This window comes from Microtus ochrogaster, linkage group LG4 (genome assembly GCF_000317375.1).
Source record: "Microtus ochrogaster isolate Prairie Vole_2 linkage group LG4, MicOch1.0, whole genome shotgun sequence".
NCBI lineage: Eukaryota > Metazoa > Chordata > Mammalia > Rodentia > Cricetidae > Microtus > Microtus ochrogaster.
Window position 1 is genome coordinate 23,059,892 of NC_022030.1, and position 18,468 is coordinate 23,078,359.

The 18,468-nt window shown below is 50.9% G+C and overlaps 1 protein-coding gene across 1 annotated transcript in view; it reads left to right on the top strand.

Annotated features, from left to right (window-relative positions):
• The window catches only part of Sipa1l3 (signal induced proliferation associated 1 like 3), a 206,510-nt gene that overhangs the window by 127,442 nt on the left and 60,600 nt on the right, over positions 1-18,468 (top strand). The window contains exons 5-9 of the mRNA XM_005361278.3: positions 6,354-6,542; positions 7,120-7,294; positions 8,275-8,378; positions 11,171-11,328; positions 17,816-18,392. Of these exons, the coding sequence (XP_005361335.1) occupies positions 6,354-6,542; positions 7,120-7,294; positions 8,275-8,378; positions 11,171-11,328; positions 17,816-18,392 (1,203 nt within the window). The remainder of the gene's footprint in view (positions 1-6,353; positions 6,543-7,119; positions 7,295-8,274; positions 8,379-11,170; positions 11,329-17,815; positions 18,393-18,468) is intronic.

Sequence of the window (18,468 nt, forward strand, 5' to 3'; positions counted from 1 at the left end):
TGTGTACTCAGTGAGATGCATATTTTGTGACAGGCCATGTGTACTCAGTGAGATGCATATTCTTATATTCTTGCAGTGGCAATGGCGGCAAACGGACTTAGCGCTACAGTGCCAGGCCCGCGCTCTGCCTTCGCCTAGGCTGGCGAGCTCACACCAGTCTCTAGTCTTGCCAGCTGTCTGATGGCAGTACTCTTGTCCTCGTTTGTGGCAAAGCGGATACAGAGCAGTTAGGACCCTCTAGTGAGAGACAGGGCCTGTCTCTTGGTCCATCGTCCTCAGGCCACCCCACTCAGCTGCCTCAGGGAGTCACCTGACTCAGTTTAGACCCCCGCCCCCCCACACTGGACGTGTTCATGGTGTCAGAATTCAGCTGACTTACACGTGCCTGCGGTGCCCATGGAGGTCAGAGAAGACGTTGAAGCCCCAGACAGCACCATGCCTTGCACACACACAGTGAGGGCTCACTAAGCCTTTCTCTCCAGCCCTGGGATGATATGACAGTACATCCCCTGAACACAGGGTCAAGGCACTCCAGTGCTTTTTCAGCAGGTCGGGGTGTGGCTTTTCTGCTTTGGTTCCTGTTTGGTAATTGGAAACTGCTCCATGCCACCCTGGCCTCATGGGCCTCAGATCTGTGATGCACTCATCACACCAAGACTTACCACACGTCATCACTGCACAGCCCCATGCTGGGCTTTGGGGGTATAGTAGTGACCAAGGCAGCAGGGTAGCTTGAAGACTGCTCCCGTGGGGATGGCAGTGCTACACAAGACAGCTTCATGTCCCTTACCCATGCCAGGGTACATAGTGATAAGGTGGAAGACATAGCAGGAAAACGGGTGACTGGGGAGGAGATAGATCTTCAGACAGATGGCCAATGGAGATGTGTCTAAAATACCCGAGACCTCAGGGAGCCAGAGCTGGGGTGGTCCTCACAGCTTGGAAGACTGAAGCAGATAGCATCAGTTCAAGTCCAGCCTGGGCTTCAGCATGAGCTGTCTGCCCTCCATCCCCGCCCCCCCCCCTTCACACACACTGCACAAACCTTTGTCTGCCCTCACCTACATACCACGTGCAAAACTAGCCCTGGGCTTGGGTCTTTGCAGAGCTGTCCTGTGAGGCCCTCAGGCCTGGCCTCCCATCGTCTGGAGTTGGAAGAGGAACAAGGCTTACCTCACCATCATGGAGGCAGGGCAGAGAGACACACAACCCAAATTCCCTGCCAGCAACCCTGAAACCTGCAGTAAAGCTGCAACATACATTGTTGCCTGGCATTCACCTCAATGTTTGCCGTGCATTGTCCCAGCGGGTTCTCTCAACCCTTGCCACAGAGGTCCCGTTTTCACCCCCTTCCACAAATGGAGCCAGACAATTGCTTTTCCAAGGTCACCCACTGGCCAATCCAGCACACCCTGCCTCTGTCTGCCCTCACTCCCAGGACCTGAGCTCATTGGACTATGTGTCCACTCACGTTCTTCACTGGCCCCATGACTTAGACAGGTGACCGTTCTTCTGTCTTGGTTTCTTCCTCGCTAAAACAGGCTTAGAGCTGTGGCCTGCCCCCTAGAGAGGTGTGAGTGGACTCCCCGAGACCCGGAAGTGGCTGCTCAGACTCAGGGCAGGAGGAGCTCTGAATATCAGATCCTGCCATGACTGTAACTCTTCCAGGAGGGCGGAGGCAGTGCTGGGGAATGGATAGAGATGGGCTCCGTCCCTGTCCACACACTTGCCTCTGGCCTCTGCACGGAGCATGGAGCCCAGGCTGCTTTCCAAGCCTGCAGACCGGCCTATCCCAGATGGCCGCCCCTAGCCGCCAAGCAGACAGGCTCCAGTGGGCCCACGTCTCTCAGCAGATGGCATGTGAGCTTTGGCAGAGCCAGCTTCCCACCGAGGAAGGAGCAAACTCAGGGTTGGGCTTAGGCACCACACACCTGACCACTGGCTGCCCCATGCCAGTGGCTTCTCAGATGACACACAGGGTTCCCCGGCCAGCCTCAGACCATCTGGCCCAATGCTTCTTCAGCCTGGCGAGAGGAAATTTCTGATAGACCTTTGAAGTTTGTTGTTTTGTGTTCACGTCAGGCCCTAACTCTGTCAGTGCTGGCTTGGAACTCACAGCTACTGCCTTAGCCTCCTGGGTGCTAGGACTGCAGGCATATGCCCCTGTGCCCAGGTAGGCTGTGACTTTGCTAGGCTTAGGAGTTTGGGATTTTACTTTTTGTCTCAGAAGATCTATATGCATATCCCAGTGCTTCTCCCAAACCCGGGAGATAGATGGATACATCTCTTAATGCTGGTTGTTGGTACTTTCAATTATACTAAGTGTGCAAAGTAGAAAGAGGAAGGTCTTACAAAGTGTAATTCTGTTGGGGGCGGATATCTGCATTCAGTTGGCGCATCTGGTCTGTGCATGCACCTCCCCATATCTCTGATGCATCCTGTTGAGGAGTGAGAAGGGACTGAAGCCTCCTTAGAGCATTTTGAGTTTTTAACTTATCTGTGGCTTTGTACATTTGACCTTTATCTGCCTGTAGCAGTGAGTGGCATATACCCAACTCTCACTGTATTCTGGATACAGTGGCAAGCTCTGTGTACGAATTTCCTTCCTGGAATCTTCATCCACACCAGGTTGGCCTAAACTCTTAATCCTATTCAGTTTCCAGAATTTGAATTGCAGGTGTATACAACCATACCTACTCAAGGTAGACGTTCTTATCACCATTTTGTCAATGAGGAAATAATGAAAGTTCAAAGCCAGCCAAGACAAATAGCAAACCCCTACATCAGTGAAAATCTGCATTAGTAAAATGTAGTGAGAAACATCCTAGTGCTTGTGAGGCCAGTGAGTTCAAGGCCAGCCTCAGCTATATAGCCAGACTAGCCTGGGCTTCGTGAAAGAGTCTCAAAACTAAAAAGGAAGGGGGGGATGGGATGAGGAATTTAGTGATTTGTTCGGGGTTGCAGAGCTTGGGAGAAGGTGAAGCCAAGAGTCAAACACAGGCTGGCAGCCTCAGGGGCCCTGAAGTCCCTAAAGGGTCCCCACACCCAGCACAAAGAGCAGCCAACGTGCATATGGGTTGGTCATGGGCCTGACTCTGACAGATAGATCCCTCTTTGCTTATGTGGCACCATGTCCTTTTTACAGCTCACTTGGTCTGTCACCCTCAGTAAAGGGATAGCAGATGTCAGAGGGCTCACAGCAGGTCTGACTCTGGCTGCTGTGGGGAGAGGGGGCTGGCAATGGGACAGGGGCAGGGAGGCTTGGGAAGGAGCTGCTGTGCCAGCAGGAGGTGACAAAGGATCAAAGCGGGGAGGAGAGAACCTGACAGCGCCCTGCAGCTTCTCCTCCCCCTAGCCTGAAGGAAAACCCAAGAGATTTTCAAGCACACAGTAGTGGGCAGTGATGGGGCCAAGCACAGCCATAAGCCACCTGTCTCCAGTGCAGGTTTTTGGCCCTCACTGGCCTTTGACTCCAGCAGAGAGTGCTGCAGAGCAGTCAGCAAGTACAAAGATGCTGATCCTGTAGGTGCATTAAGGAAGCCCACAGCCCCAAAGCCCCCCAGGCCGGAGAGCAAAGCCCCTGACGTCACCGCAGTTGCCCTTGTTTCCCCGCTTGCTTTGCTCATGATAAGAGATGTGTTTATTTGTTAATGCCCAGCCAGAACTGGGAACTCCCAGCCATGAGATCACTCCATTCCTTCCACACACCTCTTGCCTGGGTCCTGTTTGGCAAGGGTGGGCTGCGTGCCTGGCAGCAAACCATGGCATGCTTTTGCTGCTCCGCGTGTCTGTTGACTTAGGGGAGTGTGTTTTTGTGGTTAACACTGGTCCGCTCTCGTGTTTAAGCTGCAGCTTGAAACAGTATGCTTGGGCCACTTGGGACAGGCCCTGGGGATTGTTTGTCCTGTGGTTTTTCAGGTACCTTTCTGTACATTCTTCCTGTGGCTTCCACATACTCAGCCTGGCCTAACCTGGTGGCTAGCATCAAGCTAGTGTCAAAAGGATACGGCTACAGGGGCTCTCAGGACTAGCGGGGCATAAATTGGAACAATCACTTGGAAAACTACTTGGCACTTTTAGTAAAACTGAAGATTAGCATGTCTGGGTGATTTAGCAATTTGTCTCCTAGGTATAAACCAAAAGGAAATGTGTTCCTGGGTACCAGGAGGTGATTCTGCGGATGCTCCCAGCAGTGCTGCTCGGCTGTCAAGTGCTCGAAGCAGCTGCACTCAGCCACACTAGGAAGGATTAAATCCATGGCAGTGCAGGCTTTATCCTCTTAATGCAACATGGTGGATTCCCAGATGCACAGTCCTCAGAGAAAGAAACCAAGCTGGGCAGAGTGACACACCTGTCACTTGCGAGACTGAGACCAGGGTCTCAAGTTCAAGGCCAGCTAGACTATAGAATGAGATCTTCTCAATACAAAGTGAGAGAGAGAGAGAGAGAGAGAGAGAGAGAGAGAGAGAGAGAGAGAGAGGAAGAGAAGCAGAGCATGGTGGTACATGTCTGTACTCTCAGCATTCAAGAAGGAGAAGCAGGAATCGGGAATTTGAGGCCAGTCTGGGTCAAATGAGATCCTGACTCAAAAGGAGAGGGGAAGAAGCCAGATAAAAGAAGAATAGTGACTGTCAGCTGGGCACATGGCTCTGAATTATAGCATTCGCCTATTCAGCCATGATTCCAGCCCCAAACACACTCCTGACAAAATAATAATAATAACAATAATGAAAGATAATGAAATAATGAAAGGAGGAGGGAATAAACTGGTCCTGGAAGTCTGAATATCCACGTCTTGAATTTAGCGGCACGTGACCAGGTGTTAGCCTTTTGCATGTATTGTAACAGTTACATGTGTGTAGACGAGATGGCAATTTATTTTTCCAAAGAGAAGTATCTAGAAGCATCTTGGTGGTCACAATACTCATAAGTCTGTAGTCACAATACTCATAAGACTGAGACAGGTGGATCTCTGTAGTTCTGTATCAGCCTAGGTTACATAGCAAGACCCTATCTCAAAAAATACAGCTCTCAGGAGACTGAGGGAGGTGGATCTCTAAGTTAGGGGCAAGCCTGATCTACAGAGTGAGTTCCAGGACAGCCAGGGCTACACGGAGAAACCTTGTCTTGAAACTGGGAGGCAGACGCATCAGGACTCAGTTCAGAGGGCCCATGTTTACACTGATGTCCCCAGTAAGAGGACATGGCCAGTAAAAAGTCCTGACCAGACAGGAGTCTCACATTTCTCTGCCTGAAACTGGTCACACAGTCAGCTGTAGGAGAAGCCTGGGAAGTGGTGACATCTGAGGAAGAGGGCTGAGGTGGCCTCTAAGGCAGAGCACAGCCAGCTAAGAGGGTTGAACGTGTGCGCATTCCCATGCACATGCACAGAGACACATGTACATGCACGGGTGTGTGTCCAGCCCCCCTGGGGCCAAATCAGAGTGCCTGCTGATGGTGCTTCTCATGAAGCTGGTTGAACAGCCAGAGCCACAATTCAAGACCCAGGCTGGCACCAGCATCCTAGACCAGCAGGTCTCAGATGTGATACATACATGCCTACAATGACCGAGAGCCCCTTCTTTGCGGAGCTTCTTTTGTTCTTCTGGGGTTTGGCTTCCTGACTTACTCCCCTCCCCACCACCCACCTGTCAGCTCTCCAGGGTCTTTGCTTGGTCTCTGCAGCTGGATAGATTGGCACACAGGAAACAGCTGCCAGTGTGTGTGCTGAAGAAAAGGGGATATGTCATCTCCCAGCCTCCCCTACACTCACAAGTGCCTGTTTTTGTCCCATGGAAGAGAAGGTTGAAGCTCAGGAAGGAGACAGCAAGTTTGAGTCTTTGCTCACACTCTGTATTCTCTCTTCAAACTGTTAAGATCCTTCTCATCCATCCCGTTTGGGCGGAGGGGGTGGCTTTAGGTTTTAGGGTTTTGTTTTGTTCTGTTTTTTTAAGACAAGGTCTCATGTAGGGAATCTAACCTTTGACTCTGTGGTCAAGGATGATCTTAACTTCATATCTCTTGTCTCCACATCCCAAAAACTAGGATTACAGCCCACCACACCCAGCCCTGGTTTTTGAGGGTTTCTTTGAGGGGGGGTTGGTTGGTTGGTTGGTTGGTTGGTTGGTTGGTTGGTTGGTTGGTTGGTTTGGTTGGAGACAGAGTCACTGTGTATCCCAGGTTGCCCTGAGCATCAAAATCATCCAATCTTGACCTTCACAGTGCCTAGGATTACAGAAGTACACCACCTCACTGAGCCACACCGATTCGTGAAGACGGGACCCTTCATGTGCTGTAGCCCCCTCAAAGCTTGAGACATCCCTGACCATGCCTTCTCTCTCTCCTTTGAACAGCTCATCACGCTTCGAGGCTCCATTCTAGAGGACGCCACACCTACAGCCACCAAGCACGGGACAGGGCGGGGCCTGCCCCTGAAGGACGCGCTGGAATATGTCATCCCAGAGCTCAACATCCATTGCTTGCGACTGGCTCTCAACACTCCCAAAGTCACCGAGCAGCTGCTGAAGCTCGATGAGCAAGGGGTGAGCCCAGCCTTCAACCTGAGTCCTGCAACCCTTCCTGTCTCCACCTCTGCTCTTATTTTAGAAGTAACAAACTCCCTTAAGCTAGACTGAGCAACAGGAGGGAGCTATCCGCACACTGTAAGGATACCAAGAGCAATGTCATAGAGACAGCCTGGGAATGAGATTGACACCACAAGGTTTGTTATATGAGAGAGGGAGTGGGAGCGTGTGCCAGCGCGCGAACACAAGCCCACTCCCTGCCATCTGGCCCTTCCATAGCCCCTGGCATTGCTTTTGGACTTCCAGACATGTCCAGACCCCAAGTAGCTGAGGTTTAGCTTTGGCATAATCTTGGTCTATGCCCAGTTGCCATCTATAGGAAGCCGGCCCCAGCTCCCTGTTCTGCCTTAAGAAGATTGTATACTCACGCAGCCATGGAGAGGCAGATGACAGAGTGTCCCTATGGGACAAGCCCCACATTGGTTCCTTCCCTACTGACTGTGGCTTGAGTTCCCAAGTGGTCCCAGCACCCCAGGACTCTTCTTGTCCCTTTCCCTCAACCTCCTCGGACCACTCTGCTCTTCTGCCTCTACAGCTGTGCCGCAAGCACAAGGTGGGCATCCTGTATTGCAAGGCAGGCCAGAGCTCAGAGGAGGAGATGTACAACAACGAGGAGGCTGGCCCTGCCTTTGAGGAGTTCCTGGACCTCCTGGGTGAGAAGGTCTGTCTGAAGGGCTTCACCAAGTACGCTGCCCAGCTGGATGTCAAGAGTAAGTGGCAGGCACATCTCTGAGTTCCGGGACAGCCAGGGCTGTTACACAGAGAAACACTGTCTCAGTTAAAAAAAGATAAGTGGCATGGGGCAGGCTTTTAATCCCACCCAGCTCTTAGAAGGCAGAAACAGGTAGATACCTATGAGTTTGAGGTCATTCTGGTCTACATAGTAAATTCTAGGCCAGCTGAAGCTACAAATAGCAAGACCTTGTCCCAAAAGATTAGATAGATAGATAGATAGATAGATAGATAGATAGATAGATAGATAGATAGATAGGTAGGTAGATAGATAGATGGGGGCAGAGGAAGGCATCAGGTATGAATGGAGCATTTCCCTAGATTCCACCTTCAGTGGAACCACTGAGGTGTCAAGGAGCCACCACTTCTTGTCTGCCTGACCACCAGAAGCTCAAAGGTCTGGTGGTGCCAGGACGAGCGTGCCCCCACTTGAGAAAACAGTCATCCCTCGTGTCTGACTCAGCAGCTGCATTCATAGCCCTGTGCTCTGCACACAGCCATGAGCGCCTGGAGGACCCCCGGGAGCTCCACAGGACTGTGCAATATTTGCAGATCAGGGACACGGGTAAGGGCTGCCTGTCACATATAGTAAGTCTCAGGAGACCGTGTCCTGAGGATGCTTTTTATGTGCCATGTATTTTAAGAACATGGCTGTATACTGAGGGTTTGTTTGTGTATAGTAACTCTAAAGACATGCAGGTGTGGCAGTACATGCTGTAATCCAGCACTTGGGAAGACTGAATTAGAGGCCAGCCATAGCTAGATTTATTCTTTTTTTAAAAAAAGAAAAAATAATAATTATATCATGGGTGATTTCTTTATGTCTTTCATTTTTAAAGAGTGGATGTAAGTAAAAGCATCCAGTTAAAAGCTAGCATGAGCATGATGGCCTGTGGAATACGGCAGAAACCCGGGGGGCTTAGGGACTGTGCTACACTAACTGGTGTTTCTATCCCAGCGGACTCAACGGGGACCCACTCTCTGTACACGACATACCAGGACTATGAGATCATGTTCCACGTCTCCACCCTGCTCCCTTACACCCCCAACAACCGGCAGCAGGTCAGTGGTCCCCAGCTGGGGCAAAGTTAGTCTCAAAGCATTCACCCTCCTTATGACTGGTGGCCATCTGCCAACCTATCTGCCTAGCGACGGCTCTCCTGGCACATTGGTCCTGTGAATTTGATGGAGGTCTTGGACCCTCAGTACCCTGGTCGTTTCCCTAGGCGTTCTAGACAAAGCCCAGTGTGATTTGATGCCTGTCTGGTACCACATCTTCCTACTGGTCCTTGGCCACCCTGCTTCCCTCCAGCTGTTCCATCTCCCTCAGGGTCTCTTGAGTCATCACCAGTTTTATGAATGAGAAGAGTAAATGAATCAACAGAATTTGACCACAAACTCAGACCAAATCGGCATCAGCAAAGCAAAAGATGGGGTTATGTAACCCGGGGGTCTAGGAGAGGACTGGTTTTAGGTCTGGCTGGATCCAGAGGTTCGAGCAGTCTCGAGAGTCCTCACCCCCATTGTTCTCTGTAGTGACTTTGTTCATAGGTCTTTTTAGCCATGGCGGAGATGCTACCACAGTCCGTGCTCCCCCAACCTTCCCATCACTCCAGAGTGGCCCGTGAGCCAAGCCTGACATATGTCTCCATCCTGGAAAGGGAGAATGGTTCAGGGGCCAGGGGTTAGGAGTCAGGGGTCAAGGAGATGATGTCCCAGAGGGGTGATATGAGCTCCAAGAAGTAAAGGGTGGGTGCTGAAAGATGATAAGGAGGCTGCTGGCGTGACCAGCTCCTTCTCTTGGGCATGCCAAGCCCACTGAGCCCATTCGATAGCTCTTTTTATTTTCTAGTGGGCAGGGAACCCAGGGTGCTAAGAGTTTAGAAAATAGGTTGTTGTGGGGATTTGTGTGCCTGTTTCCTTCTTTTCAGTACAAATCACACTGTAGATTCTATAGGTTGAAACTAGTCAAATGCGAGCCATTTCCTAAGGATACCCTGATAGCATGCTCCCAAAAGCACTGGCATCAGGAGGAAACACAAATGTGAGTTCTTTGTCCCTTTTAGCTTTGTGACCCCAGGAAAGTGATGGTACCTCTCTGAGCTACAGGTCCTTCCTCCACACAGTGACAGTATGGTCCTGGGTATTGGGAAAGGTGTTTGCTTCGTGCATGGGTCCTGAGCATGAGGCAGGACCTGTAGGAAGCAGGGGCCTGGTGTCAAAACCAGAAGCAGTTGGGATCCCACTGTCTGTCTGCCTTCATCCCTGTGTGACAGAAGACAGGTCACTCCTAACTTCTCTGAGCCAAGCTTTCCCATCTTATGAAAAACAACCACGTGAGTTATTGCCACTGAGGGTTTTGGGAAGGTTCAGCAAGGTCATTAATTTTAAGATGTCACTGGGAGGTGAGCCTCATGAGAGGTTAGCCACAGGAAGAAAGTCTTGGATTTAGCAACTTCATTCATGCAGTTCAGACACAGAAAAAACTAACAGAGAACTAACAGGCCCAGACCTGGAGATGGTTCAGTGCTGAAGAGCCCTGGCTGCACTCCCAAAGGACCCAGGTTCGATTCCCAGCATCTACAATTTACAACTCTCTGCAACTCCAGTCCCAAGAGATCTGACACCCTCCTCTGGCCTCTGAGTTGCTAACATGTATATGGTACACAGATGTACCTGCAGGCAAACACCCAATAATATAAAAATACAAAATATAAAGATTATCCAGGCATGGTGGCACATGCCTTCTGCCTTTAATCACAGCACTAGAGAGCAGAGTCAGGTGGATCTCTGTGAGTTCCAGGCTGACATGATTTACCTAAGGACTTCCAGGACAGCCAGAGCTACATGGAAGACCCTGTCTGAAAATAAACAAAAAAGAACTAACAGGCTGGATAAAGTGGTTCAGGCAGGAGACTGCCTGTTCAGCGGTTTAAGGCCAGTCCAGGCAATTTGGGAAATAAATAATTGAATACAAAACAAAAATCAGGCATGGTGGCCAACTCCCTTTGTGAGGCAGGAAGATCATCCTTGACTGAGTATTGAGTTGAAGTCCTAGCCTGGGCTGCTTGAGACTTGTCTCCCACCTTCCAAAAAAGGGGTAGAGTGTGATCTTGGCAAATAAACAAGACACTGTGAAGACACCCATTCTGGTTTCCCTTGGAGATGGAGGCAGGGGCAAGAGGGTGTGGCTCCTTGGGCCATCTGAGAGCCACCTGGAATTGGCCCTGCCTGTGTATTCTGCTGAGACTCTGCCATTGTCCATGTGGCCCGAGCAGATCAAAGGCTCCATTCTGAATCCTCCCACAGTCAGATTTGCCAAGCACTAACCAAAACAATGTCCCATCTTCTTGTCACTGACAACCTGAATGGGAAGACAGATGAGGGACAGGAGACGGAGGGCCTCGGTACAGAATGTGGCCATAAATATCGGGTGGGGAGCACAGGAAAGCAGGAGCAGGGTAGGCCTCGGAGAGTTGCTGTAGATGACAGAAATCTCAAAAAATCCTGAGGAGTTGACGAAGGAGGCCACCTGGGCCTCTGGGGTAGCAGGGACAGCCGTTCCTACTGCTTGTGAGAGGAAGGCTTTTCTGGAATGTTTGAAGACAAACCAGGCCAATGGGAGGGAAGCAGGCAATGTCAGAGGCTGGGGACCACATGTGGGGGCTCCTTGACTTTGTTCACGTCCCTGAGTGAGAAGGAGCCAGAATGGCTCTGAGCGGCTAAGGACAAGACCTGGCTCCCGTGCTCACAGGCGCCCTCTGGTGGGAGTGGGCATGGGGAGCCACCAAGGCCGTCTGGGTAGGAGTCTTAAAGCTCATCTGTGACTCTTACCTCCTCCCCTCTGCTTCCAGCTACTGAGGAAGAGGCACATAGGGAATGACATCGTGACGATCATCTTCCAGGAACCAGGCGCGTTACCTTTCACCCCTAAGAACATCCGCTCTCACTTCCAGCACGTCTTCATCATCGTCAGAGTCCATAACCCCTGCACTGAGAATGTCTGCTATAGGTATGGCCACCAGTGTCCTGTCCCATGCACAGCCAGACCCGAGAGGCTGGGGAGGGTGTGCCCCATCACAAATCCCACCTCACCTCACTTCCTGGCTCCCTGGTTCCCTTCAGGGCCTATATTTCTTGGAGGTTTCTGTTTGTAAATGATGGAGACCCCACCTTGGTCATCCACAGGAAGCTGCACTTGTGTGTTTGCTCTTGAGCACGTCACGGGAAGGCACAGCGTATACCATGGTCCTGGAAGGTTCTGGAAGCCTCAGTCTATCATCCTTCCTGCTGTAGAGTGGGAAGGTTCCATTGGGCTGGGGTGTAGTTCAGTTCGTAGAGAGTTTGCCTAGCATGCACGGACATGAAAATAGAGCTTGACCTGTAGCACTACATGAACCAAGCAGAGTGGTGTGTTCCCTAAATCCCAGTGCTCGGTAGGGTGGAGGAGGCAGGAGTTAAAGGCCATCCTCTGCCTGGACTCAAAATGAGGGACAGGGAGAAAGAAGCACGCACACTGCTGAGCCTTGTACAGTCGCTCTGTGGAGGCCCCAAAGGCCTGGCACCTGTGCGTAAGAACAGAGGCACAAGAGCAGATCTGGGAGAAGCTGGGCAGTAGCTGCCTGGGACCCCTGTATCTGTAGCCCTGCTTGTAAGGTAAGCTTGAGAAGTAGGTTTGGGAAGGAAGCAAAGTCTCACTATTTAAGCCCAGGCATTCTTCAGACTCATAATCTTTCTGCCTCAACCCCTGAATATTGGGGTGACAGGCATGTTGAGTCAAGTTGTGGTTTGCACAAAGTCATGTAACCCAGGTCCCAAGCCTGTTCTGTGCCCTCTCTAACATCAGGGCTTCCCCAGTTTAGTGGCTGTCCAGAAAGACAGAAGGAAAGCCGCCCCTGGAGACTAGGAACAGGATAGAGCTGTATCCTTGAGATACCCACCCTGGCCATGCAGGCCCGGCCATCAGCTTGTCCCTGCAGATATGGACTGGAGCAGGTGTACTGTTTGCCATTGCTTGAACATGCTATAAAATCCAAACAAGAGCATGTAGCTGCGTCAAACTCCCACACAGCCAGCCTTACAGGCAACGCACATGCTGCTTCTGTGTCTCAATTCCATGTAGTCCTACGTGTTTTGGTACAAGTGCCAGCTGCCTGGAGCCTCTGCTGTGTAGCCCGGAGGCATCCACTCAAGCAGTCTTCAAGGCCTTCACATAGCAGAACACCAGCATGCTTTTTCCTTCCTATGACTGCCAGACATTCCTTTGTGTGGCTGGGTGAGTTTCCCTGCCGTCCTCCAAGGATGGACATTTGGGATTGCTTGCTGGCACCTGCACTGAGTCGCCTTGTTTCTGCATTTACTGCAGCCAGCATCCAGTCTGCAGCTATCTAGAAAACGACTGCAGTGGGTGTGGGAGGCGAGGACCCCTCTGTGTGCGTTGGTGGAGCGAGCAGTGTTGATGAGTTTGATTTAAGCATGCAGCTGTAGCCCATGTGAACTGCTGTGCTGGATGCGTTGCTCGGTGGCTGCCGGGGACCAGCACTGTCCGTCATTCCCCTGGCCCAAGGAGTGTCCAACAGCAGCTGTAGGATGCTAGCTGGTACCTTAGACTCTGTGGACTGAGATCACTGATATGAGTCCGGGGCTTAACAGTTTGCTATTTCTCAGCACCTGAAAGGTAGCCCCGGTGACAGAAGACAGGTGTTGACACACGACACACGTCTGGGAAGAGGAAGCAGGCTGCTTGTGCGTCAGAGGTGGGCGGGAGGGTCGGGTAGCCCTTCTCTCCTTCCTCCTCACTCCTTAGTTGGTTGGGGAATGACACAGGATGGGGGAATCAAATGCAGGGCCTTGTACATGCTAGGCAAGCACTTTACCACTAACGTGTTTTCTTTGTTTTATTTTGGGGGCTTGTTTTTTGTTTGTTTCGGTTTTGGTAGGGTTTTTTTTCCTCTTTTTTCTTTTTTATTTTTTTGTTTTTTGGAGGGGGTTGTTTTGTTTTTTTGTTTTGGTTTGGTTTTGGGTTTTTGTTTTTTTGTTTTTTTTTTTTTTTTTTTTTCGAGACAGGGTTTCTCTGTGGCTTTGGGGCCTCTCCCAGAACTAGCTCTTGTAGACCAGGCTGGCCTCGAACTCACAGATATCTGCCTGCCTCTGTGTCTCAAGTGCTGGGATTAAAGACGTGTGCCGCCACCACCTGGCATTGTTTTGTATTGTTTTTGAGAGAGTTTCACATAATCCATGCTAGTCTCAAACATGCTATATAGCTCAAACCCATAGTAATCCACCTGCCTCAGCTTCCCAAGTACTGGGATTATAAACATGAGCCATCATGTCCAACTTAATATGTCAAAGCTCTGTAACTCAAAATTTCCTCAGGGCTTGGGGCACAGTGAGTTGGTTGTTTTGGTGTGCATGTGTTTGTGTGTCTTCTGGCGGTACTGGGGATTGGACATAGGGCCTCACTCATGCTAGGCAAGTGTTGTACCAATGTACCCAGCCAGGCCTTGGCTCTTCTGAGACAGCTTTGCTAGATAGCTCAGGCTAGCCTGCAACTCAGCTACCTAGCCCAAGCTGGCCTCAAACGTGTGCTCCTCCTGCTTCAGCTGCTGAGTGCTGGGATTCTAGGGGTACGCCACTCTGCTCGGTGCCCTTCCTCCTCTCTGTGCCTTCCTCTTCTGCCTTGTAGTCCCAGGAGCCTGCCCCCACCTCCCACTCCTCCAGGCAAGCTCAGCTTGGTCTCCAGGGTGACTTCTTCCTGATGCACAGCCCTTTCCTGTTTTTTACAATTTAATTTAAAAAGACTTTTATTATGCAATATTTTAAACATTCTGAAAAGTGCAGAAAATAATGGAACAGACACCCATGTGCCCACCAGCAGATTTAGCAGATGTTAGCATTTTGCCTTCCTTGCTTCAGTGTTCCCTCTTTTCTTTATTTTTAAAGAAAGAAAATGTTAGCGATACATCCACAGCTGTCCCTTACCAACTCCGAGGTCCCCACTCTATCTCGAGGCCAGCCTGCCCTGCCCTCCCACCTGGCCCCACTGAAGTTCGTGTCCATGCGTACACGCCTGTATACATGGGCATCGTGTAACCCAGGCTGACCTCAAACTCTGTGTGTACAGAAACGCCCTTGGACTCCTGATTCTCTTCCCTCCACCTCCCAAGTGCAGGGATTACAGTCATGTGCCACCATGCCAGGCTACCCTATCAGAGGACCTTAAAAGGCTGACAGTACAAATGTCCTATCCCACACACCATGGACACTGACGAAACAGTTGTTAAGTTAGTAATTGTACATGTTCTAGGTTCGCCTACTGCGCACTAGGGAACAGGGGCCTGGTGGCCACACATCTAGTTGTGCAATGTGTTCTCATCTTTTGCCATTTCTTCCTGGCCGCCGGCATCTTCCCTGAGCCTGGGCTTGTAAACAAGTCCAGCCCCACCAGCTAGAAGTGAGGCACCACAACTTTCAGCAGCTACAATTTCATGACTTGAAACCATGAGTCAGGACCATGAGGAAAGCCTGTCTGTCGCCACACAGTTGCATGCCGAGGGGAATTGCAAGGCTCTTCTTCGTGTATCAGCTGCTCCATTAGAGCTGCGACAGCCACCCTGGTAAACTGGCTGGCGCACCAGCACTGCCCTTCATGCTCACACCCCCTGCTTATTGGTGGAATCATTTTCTTCTCCCTGGGGCTGGAGAATCGGTTGAGCAGGGTGGTATGTGTGTGGTCCCCCTACATGGGAAGGGACACTGTACAGAGGATGACAGAGATGGAAAGCAGGAGTCAGGGTAATCTCTGGGACCGCTGCTCTTGCTCAGTGCCACATGATCAGCCACAGTGATCTTCGTAGGCGCACCTCTTTCTGCCAGGGACCCAGCAAAAGGCAGAACCCACTGCTGCCAACTCCCCACCAAGGACTTAGCAGAAGGCTGATGACTACTCAGAGTACGGACGGCTCGGGACTGGTGGGAAATGAAGCATCCAGACCAGGGACAGCACAGAGCCTGCACTGCCCACCCCAGGCTTGACACACGGTTTCTAGAAACTGGTGCGAGTTGTGGCGCTGGGACAGGGCCTCCTAGCAAGAGCAGTGGATGGGAATAAGGCACCGAGAGCCAAAAGCCCTCAGCCCTTGCCACTGTCATGGCCTGGCAGGGAAGGAGAGAAGAAAAGCGAATATAGTTGTATGCTGCGGAACAGCTGGGACACTCCAGAAATATGAGCCTGGTGGATTTCACCGTTGCTCAGGCACTGTAGGCTGTGCTCTCACCCTGATGTTAATAGACAATACAAACGTGGAGTGACCAGGCTAGGCGGCCTCTCCTCACACCCCAGCATCTTTCCTCCCACCAGTGCCTCCCATTGGCCAAGCTCACTTCGAAGCCTGAGCTTGTGGGACCCAGATGCAGAGGCCTTCCTCTTATGGAGATGGGCAGTGTGTGACACGCCCCTGGGGACTTTCCCAGCCTCCTACTCCCTGCTACTGGGCTCTGACCCTGGACTTGTCTCCTGCGTGTACCCTTTCCCATTGGGCTGCCCCACATGCTGCTCCTTCTGTCTAGTATGTCCTTGTCATCATGTCCTCCCTCGCCCACCAGACTCCCCACCCCGTTCACCCCTCGCCACCCCCCATCCTGAGATCTCAGCTGTCACTTTCTCAGAGAGTCTCCTGTCTGACACTTCTCCGTCTTCGTCAGTGTCTGTTCATTTGTATGTTTGGTCAGCAGCTGTGGAAGACAGGAAGCGCTGTATCCACAAAGCCAAGAGGGCCATGCAGGAAGCCCTTGTCAAACAGATGGATGAATGTTATACCATCTCCCTGTCAGGACGGGAGGGTGCCCTAGAGGTCGGCCAAATGCCAGCAAGCATTGTACTGTGTTTGGGTTGTGTAGGGTATTGTTTAATCTGTAGTCTACTTATTTATTTTATGTATTCTTTTGAGAAAGGTCTCGTGAATCCCAGACTGGCCTCAGACGTGCTGTAAAACTGAGGATGACCTTGAATTCCTGATCCTCCTCCCTCCACTTCCTGAGTTTGGGGATTATAGGAATGTGCCACCACACTAGCTCCAGATTTTCAAAATAATCTTCGTTGAGATTATTTGCAAAGTATATTAGTGTCAAGTGTTTAACAGAACTAAATTCCACACATGCGCTCCTCATCCAGCCAGATAGTCCTCCATTGATGGTGTGCAACAAGTTAGCATAGAACTGCAGCTTTGTAAAGAGTCAGCTGCAGTTGTTTCTCCCTCCTGGGACCTCTCCATCCCATTGCAGCAAGAGTATCAAAGTATAGGTCCCTTGCCAGGCAGTGGTGGTACACGCCTTTAGTCCGAGCACTCAGGAAGCAGAGGCAGGAGGATCTCTGAGTTTGAGGCCAGGACAGCCAGGGCTACATAGAGAAGCCCTGTCTCAAAACAGTTATAGGTCCCTCCACCGCTTCCTACACTCATATGCAGTCCAAGCCCTCACTCAAAAGGCATTGACAGCCGGGCTGTGGTGGTGCACACCTTTAATCCCAGCACTTGGGAGGCAGAGGGAGACAGATCTCTGTGAGTTTGAGGCCAGCCTGGTCTACAAGAGCTACTTCCAGGGCATCTAGGGCTGTTACACAGAGAAACCATGTCTCAAACACACACCCACACACACAAAAGCATTGGCCAAATCAAATCATGGTCAGGCTGCAGAAAGGGCAATATGCTTGTATCTGACTATGACAGTAGAGAGAAAGAAAGTTGTTCATTTAATTTTCCCCCAAACTGTAATCTAACACTTAGTTTATATAAAACAAGACTAAATGAAATCAGGACCAGGAGCAGTGGCCCAGGAGCAGTGGCTGTGATCCCAGCACTTGGGAAGTTAAGATGTCTTGAGTTCAGGGTCAAGCTAGGCTTGCTATTGAGACTCTCAGAAAAGCAAGAGTGGCTGAGTATACAGCTCAGTGGTAAATCACTTGTTCAGCATGTGTAAGCCCTGAGTCTGACCCCTGGCACCGTGTGTGTGTGGGGGATATATATGTATGTATGTGTGTATGTATGTATGTATGTATGTATGTATATAGAATATGTTATATATGTACATATAATCTAAGACTTTTTCTTCAAGTTTTCATTCACAGAAGAGAAACTCTAGGGCCAGGGTATGGCTCAGCAGTCAAGTATTTGCCCAGCTACTCAGGGTTCCATTCCCAGTATGACAGACAGGAGAGAGGGAGAGACCTTAGTTTTGATTTTGTTTTCTTTCTAGAGAGAGTCCTGTTTGTTAGAGACAGAGTCTTTCTTGTTTTGTTTTCCAAGACAGGGTTTCCCTGTACATGTCCTGTAACTCATAGACCAGGCCGGCATGCCCGGCTTGCCATCACTCTAACTAGAGACAGAATCTTCAGTAGCCCAGGCTGACCTTGAACTCCTGATCCTCCTTCTTCCACCTTTCAAGTTCTGGGGTTTTAAGGCGTTGTGTTTTTCCCAAATCTAAATGGTTTCTCCCTCCTTTAGCATGGCTGTGACCCGATCCAAAGATGCTCCTCCTTTTGGCCCCCCTATCCCTAATGGAACCACGTTCCGAAAGTCTGATGTCTTCAGAGACTTTTTGCTGGCCAAGGTAATTAATGCTGAGAACGCTGCACACAAATCTGACAAATTCCATACGATGGCCACCAGAACCCGCCAGGAGTACCTGAAGGACCTGGCTGAAAGCTGTGTCTCCAACACCCCCATTGACTCCTCCGGCAAGTTCACCCTCATCTCCCTGACCTCTAAGAAGAAAGAGAAGACGAAGGCCAGGGCGGGAGCGGAGCAGCACAGTGCTGGGGCCATTGCCTGGCGCGTGGCAGCGCAGGACTACGCCCAGGGCGTGGAGATTGACTGCATCTTGGGGATTTCCAATGAGTTTGTGGTGCTCCTGGACCTGCGCACCAAGGAGGTGGTGTTCAACTGCTACTGTGGGGATGTCATTGGCTGGACCCCAGACTCCTCCACGCTGAAAATCTTCTATGGCCGGGGGGACCACATCTTCCTGCAGGCTGCAGAGGGCTCTGTGGAGGACATCAGGGACATTGTCCAGAGGCTGAAGGTGAGAAAGAGGGCCCAGCAGAAGGTTCCAGAGTATTATAGTACTCTTCCTGGCCCAGGCAGCCAGTCATAACAAA